General features: G+C 41.9%; 1 protein-coding gene across 1 annotated transcript in view; it reads right to left on the reverse strand.

Moving 5' to 3' along the window:
• ACOT2 (acyl-CoA thioesterase 2) overlaps positions 1–2661 on the reverse strand; it is a 39797-nt gene extending 37136 nt beyond the window's left edge. Inside the window, exon 1 of the mRNA XM_006865546.1 lies at positions 2199–2661. Coding sequence (XP_006865608.1) covers positions 2199–2655 — 457 coding nt within the window. The 5' untranslated portion in view covers positions 2656–2661. The remainder of the gene's footprint in view (positions 1–2198) is intronic.
• Between the last annotated feature and the right edge of the window lie 6552 nt (positions 2662–9213).

Raw genomic sequence — 9213 nt, forward strand, 5'->3', positions numbered from 1 at the left:
ATATATATATATATATTAAAATGAACTGTGCAAAGACCTGGAGTTAGAAAACCAAAAGTGAAGGACATGTTCAGCATTTCTCAAGCTGAGGGAACTGAAAAAAATAAATAAAACTTAAAACCCCGACTTGCAATGCTGAATGTTACTATGGGCAAAATACTGAGTGATACAGAAAGAATCAAAAGAAGATGGAAGGAACACAGAGTCATTGCATCAAAAATAAATGGTCGATGTTCAACCATTTCAAAAGCTAATGGTACTGAAGAAGTCCAATGGTACTGACAAAGTCCAATGGTACTGACAAAGTCCAAGGTACACTGAAGGCATTGGTAAAAAACAAAGCTGTGGGAATTGATGGAATACAAATTGAAATCTTTCAACAAACTGATGCAGCACTGGAGGCACTCATTCATCTATGCCAAGAAAATGGAAGACAGCTACTTGGCCAATTGACTGAAAGTGAGGGGACCCAATGCAATGCAGAAATCATCAGACAAGACTCCAAAGAGAGGGGACCCAATGGAATACAGAAATCACCGGACAACATCACTGATATCACATACAAGTAAAATTTTGCTAAAGATAGTTCAAAAATGGCTGCAACAGTACATTGTCAGGGAACTGCTAGAGGTTCCAGCCAGATTCAGATGAGAATTCATTGTCGAATACCAGAAAGATGTTCACCTGTGGCATGGGATTAGAGGAAGACTCACTAACAATACAACTTTGCTTACTGGAAGAGACGAGGACTTTAAATACTGATGAAGATCAAAGACCAAAGCTTTCCATATGGATTGCACCTCAATGTTGAAAACACAAAATCCTCACCACTGGACCAATAAACAACACCATGATAAGTAGAGAAAAGTTCAAAGCTGTCAGAGACTTCATTTTGCTGGAATCCACAATCAACACTCTTGGAAACAGCAGTCAAGAAATCAAACAACGTATTTATTGCATTAGTCAAATCTGTACATGACCTCTTTAAAGTGTTCAACAGCAAAGATACCAGTTTGAGGACTAAGGAGCAACTGACTCAACTCATGGTATTTTCAATAGCCTCATAATCATGTGAAAGTTGAGCAATGAATAAGGAAGACTGTAGAAGAATTGATGCATTTGAGTTATGGTGTTGGAAAAGAATATTAAAAGTACCATAGACAAACAAATCTGTTTTGGAAGTACAGCCAGAATGCTCCTTACATGGTGGGACTTTCTCTTTTAATACTTCAGACATGCTATTAGGATGGACCAGTCCTTGGAGAAAGACATTATGATTGGTAAAGTAGAGGGACAGCAAAAAAGAGTAAGACTCCTAATAAGATGAATTGACACAGTAGCAGCAACAAAGGGCACAAACGTGGCAACAATTTTGAGGATGCCAGAGGCCCCAGTAGTGTTTCTTTGTGCACAGGGTTGCTAGAAGTCAGAACCTACTCAAAGGCACCTAACAACAGATCCAAATGTCTAAATGTCTAAATAGGTGAGACAACACTGGTGACCACCCTGCTCTACTTGTGAGTGGAAGTGGGGAAAATACAAGAATGAAGACTGAGTTTGATCATGGTCCACAAGCACCCATTAACCTTGAGATGAGAGAGAGAGACAGAGAGAGAGAGAAGAGGAGTAGCTGGCTAGTCTGAAGTTTAGGGAGGATGTTCATGGACACTGACCTAGCCTGGAGGCTAGAGCTGAGAGTAAGGAAGGCCAGCTGGCCTGAAGTGAGGGAGGCGTGCAAGAACTCCCAAACTTGCAGAGAGTCCCCATTTGACAAGCTTGGATGGCTAGGTAACCAGAACTCCATCAGATGAAGATAAAGAAGTTTGATACAGGGACCAAGCATAAATTGTTAAAGTTTGATCAACTAGAACTACAATTTGAGCAACTGGATGTAGTTGCTCATGGTCTGAGAACGGCTGTGTGCCCGCGGATAGGTGGCTGGCTTGCAAAGTCTGCCCTTTGTACATTTAAATGAATACGTATTTTTCTGTTTTGTATGTGCACATCAAAAAAAGAGAATAGAGGTAAATACTGTTGACATGAAGGGATTGTCATCATTGCAATAAAACAAATTATGATTTATTGAATGTAATCTGTCCTGTACATTTTCACTCAATTCACAATAAAAAATTTTAAAAAATAAAATAGGCAGAGACAAGAGAAGTGAAGTAGAAACAATAAGGGAATGGCTGGCTCACCTGGAGGCAAGAAGAGCGTGGCGCGCACCCGACCCGCGCGCACCGGCTCCCTCCGCACCCCAGGCCTCATGAAGGCGCGCTGGAGCACGGTGCGGCCCAGGATCTGCTGTGGCTCTGACTCGTGGCCCTCGAGCACCTCCAGCTCCAACAAGAAGGGCGTCTGCACGTCTCTCTTCACCAGCCGCAGCAACGGCTTCTCGGGCTCCAGGGCCCAAAAGAGGCCCATGGGCTCAAGCCCCACAAAGCTGCCGCCCAGCGAGGGTGCGCGCTCCAGGTCCAGCTCGCCGCCGCCGTCCGCGCAGTAACGCGCGTGGGCCCGGAAGAGCGCGCCCTTCTCGTCCTGCAGAGACGCGCGCAGTGTGACCTGCTGTGCCGGGGCCAGGCCTCGCACCACGATGCTCACAGGCTCGTCCCAGCAGCAGTGGCTCGCGGGCTCCGGGATCACAGTCGCAGCCATTCTGACAGGGATACAAAAGACGGAGCCACCAAATCTCAGTTGTGGAGGTCTTGGCAGCCGCACACAACTCTTCGGTCTCCACCCGCAGATCCAGGTCGCTCTCAGGGCGGCATTCACTGATGTTATCATTTTTTCGTCTGGAATTCAGACCTGCTCTGCAGAGAAAGAAGTGGTTAAGGATCCGCCCTAGTTTCTGGTTTCGGTCCTGGCGGCAGACTTCCTAACTTGCAGGCTAAGCGCCAGGAACTCAAAGCCGGCTCAACTGAGCTTTGAAGGCAGTATTTCTGTCAGTCTCGGGCTACGTTTGAAAGCCGAAAGTACCAGAGAAACCAGACAGCCCTGTACTCGCTTAAAACTTCCTGTGTTGAAAATGTTCACTTCCGAATTTACAATTCTGCCTCTCAGTACTTATGGGACGGACTAGTGTTGTCTCTGGAGGAACCCAGAGCCTAGCAAAGACTCCAGCTGCCAAAGTTCTGTGGACCTTGAGGAACACAGGGTATAATTGGCTTTTATCATTCTGTTGTGTAATTCACACCTATTAATCATAGGCCTTTTCATAGCCACAGGTATAGCTCTGTAAGAGCAGCACTGGGTTGTGAACCACAAGATCGACAGTTCACGCCTACCAGCTATTTCTTGGAAACCCTGTATAGGGTTGCTAGGAGTCAGAATTGACTTGCCTGCACTTCACTACACTACACTAGCCCCACATCTAAAGGTACTGATGTCTTACTAGTTGTGTGACCTCTGAGCTTCATTCCTTTCAAGCATAAAAATAGCCAGGATGAGGCAATGCAGCTATTACGTTGTTAGACTGGACTCTCATTTTGGCCTATTTTGAGGCATTTCAATTAGTGGTGTTGGAGAAGAATATTAAAAATACCATGAACTCATATTCGTGGCCCAATTTTCAGCCAAGAAGTAGATAGATAAGTATATGGTGTGGTTATGTGGCCTGGAGTCAGTCTGACACATAGTGACCCTGTATAGGGTTTCCAAGGCTGTACATCTTTACAGGAGCAGAAAGTTTAATCTTTTTCCTGCAGAGCAGCTAATAGATTCAAACTGCTGACCTTGAGGTTAGTAAGCCCACTTATAATCCACTAGCTACCATGCTTCAATAATAGGTATATAGTGGGGACAACATTACTAAGGTATACTCACCATGGAATGGTCAACCATTCAAAATCAAAAGGGCAACTTTTACCTAAGGACAAACTTGAGAAAGGATGAGAAAGATAATGGATTGGAAATAGGAAAGGAGGAAGTGGAATAGCTGTTGCTACATGGAGGGGACTACAGTTATTAAGATAAAACAAAGTGCATGATTTGTTGAATGTAAAACTGATGATCTTCTCTGTAAAATTCACTCCATTCACAATGGAAAGTTTCAAAAGAAAAAAAAAAAGTACCATGATCTGCCAGAAGAACAAACAAATTCTGTGTTGAAAGAAGTACCGCCAGAATGTTCCTTATAATCTTCATCTCTCATACTTGGGACATGTTGTCATGAGCGACCAGTCCCTGGAGAAAGACATCATGCTTGGTAAAGTGAAAGGTCAGAGAAAAAGAGGAAGACCCCCAATGAGATGGATTGGCACAGTGGCAGCGCGATGGGCTTAAAAACAACAACAATTATGAGGATGGCTTAGAACTGCAGTGTTTCTTTCTGTGGTGTAGGGTTGCTATGAGTCGGAACTGACTGAACAGCACCTAACAACAACAACAGGCACATACTGGAGTCCTGGGGGGTTGCTGTAGAATTAGAATGTAAGGTTAGCACTTCAAACCCATCAAGTACTTACTCCTCAGGGTCGCTATGAGTCACGACCAACTGGGCAGGACTTATGATCTACTTGTTATCCCAGACTTAGGAGTCCTGGTGTAGTGCTGCAGGATAATGTGCTGGACTGAAAGGTCAGTTTGAATCACAAGGTCAACGGTTCCAACCCACCAGCTGATCCTTGAAAACCCTATACAGAGTCTCTATGGGTTGGAACTGACTTGATGGCACTTAACAGCATCCTGGACTTGCCCCTTTTTCCACTTTTTCATAAACGATTCTTTCCAGACAGTGGTGGATTTTTTCATAATTAACCTTCAGGTCCCTTCCAAGCCCTTGTCTCTGGCTTTATAGTCATATCTTTGAATCCCTTTTTTTTTTTTTTAGGAAAACTCATAAATTCAGGTTCCACAAGGCCCATGTTTTGTTTATTTGTAAATTAACTCATGTTTAAGAGCTTTGCCAAGGGAACCCTGGTGGCACAGGGGTTAAGCAATTGGCTGCTAGCCATAAGGGTTCAAACCCACCAGCTGCTCCTCGGGAGAAAGATGTACCAGAAGACTACAACCTTGGAATCCTAAAGATTACCCTATGGGTCAGCTCTGTTCTGGTTTCAGGGGCACTGGGTTTAGGGTTTTTGGTTAAGAGTTTTTGAACCGGTTCCCAATGCTCCTATTCTCTGACAGTCTCTTGTTGCTCTATTTACTTTTGTTCTGCTTTTGAGGCATACGTTGCAGAAATTTTGTATATAAGAGTTTCGGGAATTAAAGAAGGTAAATAATAACAGTTTTTGTTGTTGTTGTTGTTGTTTTACAATCATCACAACTATTTCTAAAACTTTTCCAACACCCAAAATAGAAACTCTATACCCCATTAAGTGACAGCTTCCTGGTTCCCTGGTAACCAGTACTTCTATCTCTATGCATTCATTTATTCTAGATAACGCTTACAAGTGGAAACATCCAATATTTGCCTTATTGCACTTACCACATTTTCAAGGCTCATTCATGTTGTAGCATGCATCAGAACGTCATTTCTCTATGTGACTGAGCAATATTTCTTTGTATGCATATATACCACATTTTGTTTATTCATTCCTATGTTGATGGACTCATTCATTCCTATGTTGATGCACTTGTAGGTTGCTAGCACCTCTGGCTACTATGATTAATGCTGCAATGAACATTGGCATACCTGTTTGAGTTCCTGCTTTCAGTCTTTTGGAATCTATACCTAAGAATAGACTTGCTGAATCATATGGTAATTCTATGCTTAACTTTTCAAGGGATTGCCAAATAGTTTTCCACAGTGTCGGCACCATTTTACATTCAATGTATGAGGGTTCCCATTTCTCCACATCCTCAACAACACTTGTTTTCCATTTTGTAGAGAATATTTAACTCGATTCTTTCAAGAACTCTATGAACAAATGAACGCCCAGAGAATTTTAACTTATTTGTTGAAGATCATACTTTTGCAATCTGAGTTAAGAACCTGTGTTATGCTTTAACATGATGTCCCATGTTAAAGAAGATTTAACATATTAAACATTCACTCACAAACAGTAGATGTGTAAACTGGTATGATTGAGTGATCTCTTCAGAGAGCAATCTAAACAAAAATATTTAAAAGATGCATTCTCTTACAACTTCTAGGAATTTCTTCTAAATCAATATTCATAAAAGTGTATATTTGGCCATAAGGATGTTTATATAGTTTTAATAAAGGAAAAATTTGAAAGTAGCAATACAAATTTGGTGAAATTATGATACAATAATATACTGGAGGATAATGTAGCCATTAAAATGATATAGCAAAAGAATATATGATGAGGAAATTTCATAAAACTGGGAAAAGCATGTTTTGGACTATTATATATGATTTTTTAAAAGATATTAATTCAGTAAGAAAAAAAGATTTAAAAAAAAGACTACTTAATAAAACTACCCCAAACTGGTGTTTGTTAGGCCTTTGGGTATTGTTGCTGTTGTTAAATACTATATGGTCAGGTCCAACTCATAGTGACCCTGTATGGGGTTTCCAAGGAGCAGCTGGTGGGTCTGAACAACCGACCTTTTGGGTAGCAGTTCAGTGCATATCCTATAGTACCAAACCTTGTGATATTATGTTGTTGTTGTTAAGTGCCATTGAGTTGGTTCTGACTCGCAGTGACCCTGTATAGGGTTTCCAAGGAGCAGCTGGTGAGCTTGAACCACTAACCTTGAGGTTCAAATCGATCTTGCAGTTCAGCACATTAAAACCAGGACTCCTGAGATATATTATAGGCAGTTTTAATTTTCTTGTTTGTCTAGAATTTCTATCAGAAAATCTGCCTGGTTTTAGCACTTAAGTTTTTTAAAAGTCTTTCAATACTTTCACCCCATAGAACAAACCCTCCCACCCTTTTGTCCAAGAGGACAGCTTCAGCCCAGGCTCTAAAGGCAATGCTAAGGTTCATCTGTAAGGCCAGCCTTGCCTGGAAATTATACAGAGATCACCTGAAGAGCACGACCCTAATGCTCACTAATGCCTAGGATGGGGTCCTGGTGTGGCACTGCATTGGACCGCAAGTTCAGCTTGAACTGAAAGGTAGATGGCTCAAACCCACCAGCTGCTCTTTGGTAACCCTAGACAGGGTCTTTATGAGTAGGAACCAACTCAACACCACTTAACAACAATGCAAATGATATAGATGTTTATGTGCATTCCAATTTCGACAACTTCCAATTTTCCTGGATTCATACTTTGTACATTCCATGTTCCAATTATTAATCTATGTTTACAGTCGTTTATCCTCATTTTGAGTTGTGCCCCATCAGCTAATGGAAGTCCCAAAAGTGTTACTACATTCTTGTCATCGCAGACTAGTCTACTTTGAGGAGGCAGGTCTTTCCTAGTTGTATTTTGAGTGTCTTCCAACCTCATCTTCTGGCACTGTATCTGACAGTATTCTGGTGTTCTTCATTATGTCTCAATATTCACTATTCTGGTGCTATATGACAGTGCCCCACTGCTACTCATAAGGTTTTCAGTGGCTAGAAACACTCAGAAGTAGTCTGCCTCTTCTTCTTCCTAGTCTGGCTTAGTCTAGAAGCTCAGCTGAAACCTGTGTACCATGGATGACCTGCTGGTATTTAAAATACTGAATCATTCAAACACTCATGGCATGATTTGCAGCATCACGGCAATATGCAAGCCACAACAGTATGACAAACTGACAGACAAGTGGTGGAAAGATGACTCTAGAAATCCATTAAGTCACCAATTAATAGACTCAGTGAAAATTCCCAAAGCTCAGTTTACAAAGAAAATCCTGATTAAACCCTTAGGCTCAGTGAGTACACTAATGGAATTCTAAAGAGCTGGTTGCCTGGTGACCAATACACACAGCTTCAGAACTTGAGAAAATACAAGGAACGCTTAAGATGCAGAGTCCTACTTCTCTTTGAGGACTATGTTGTGGCTGGCTATTTTCAAAACCCTGCTGCTTTACCGGTATCTGAAAGGATGTTTAGTGTCAGCTGAATGATAAGAGGGAGCCTGAAGTTGAAAGATTTGGAATAAGGTATCAAAGGGATCAATATTGCTTCAGGTACTAACCAGTACAGTGACCTTAATAATATCTTTTCACCCTGGTGTGGGGTTCTATAATCATCAGAACAAAGAAGTTGAAACCGATGATCTTATGGCTATAAAGATACTCTACAGAATAATCTCCAGCAACAACAGTAGGAGTGTGTGTGGCAATGAATGGAAAATAGAAAGTGGATGGGAAAAAAAAAGAGAAAGGGGTAGTGGAGAGGGAGGATTTGAAATAAACCAGGTTAAGAGTTTAATCCCATTCTCTCCACTAACCAAATTCCTTTCATATACTCCCCTGATACCCTTTGGTTTCTTTAAATCACATGTGCAAGAGCCCCAGGGAGCTTGTTAAAGATGCAGGTTCTAGACCTCAGTTGTAGCCCTACTGAATAATCCTGACAGTGGGTCACAGATCCTCAGTGATCTTGTAGGAAGTCCTTGAACCGAACTCCAGTAAGCGCTGCTCACATACTGACTGCTTCCCCTTGGGCTGCACTTCAAAACTGCAATTCAGGATCAGAATCTCTGGGTTGTGGTGGAAGTGTATTGTAGTCATTTTGAGTCTGCGTCCTTAAGTTCATAAAATATCAGAGGCAGGAGAGTTCTTACTTTAGTTCAACATCCACATTTTACAGTTAGAGGTCTAGAAAGTTCATCAGGTTCTAACTGGAGGTTAAGCCTAACCCTTCCAACCCCACTGGAGCTCAACTGTCCAAACCAAATTCTTAGAAGTACAGAGAAAATGCTGGTGGTTGCTGTTTATGGTACTGCAGGGCCTGGTCTTCCTTTGATGCCAGTTTTTCTATTTCTTATGTTGTTGGTACACAAACAGCTGCCCTTCTGGTTACCTGCTAAGCGCTTAACAACTGTTCTGCCATAACACTAACCAGAAAGTCAGCAATTCAAACACACCAGCCATTTCACAGAAGAAAGATGTAGCTGCTTTTGTAAACATCTACAGCCTTGGTGGCTGGCGTGTTGTTGTATTGCTGAAAGGCATGCTACCAGTATTGTGAATTCCGGTAGGGCCATAAATGGTTTCAGCTGAGCTTCCAGATGAAGACAGACTTGGAAGGAGAGGAGGACTACTTCTGAATGTTTAAACACTGAAAACCTTATGAATAGCAGTGGAACACTGTCAGCATCAGAATATTGACTATGGAAACTTAATGAATAGCACAAGAATGTTG

The sequence above is a fragment of the Chrysochloris asiatica genome, unplaced genomic scaffold (assembly GCF_000296735.1).
Source record: "Chrysochloris asiatica unplaced genomic scaffold, ChrAsi1.0 scaffold00079, whole genome shotgun sequence".
Taxonomy (NCBI): Eukaryota; Metazoa; Chordata; class Mammalia; order Afrosoricida; family Chrysochloridae; genus Chrysochloris; species Chrysochloris asiatica.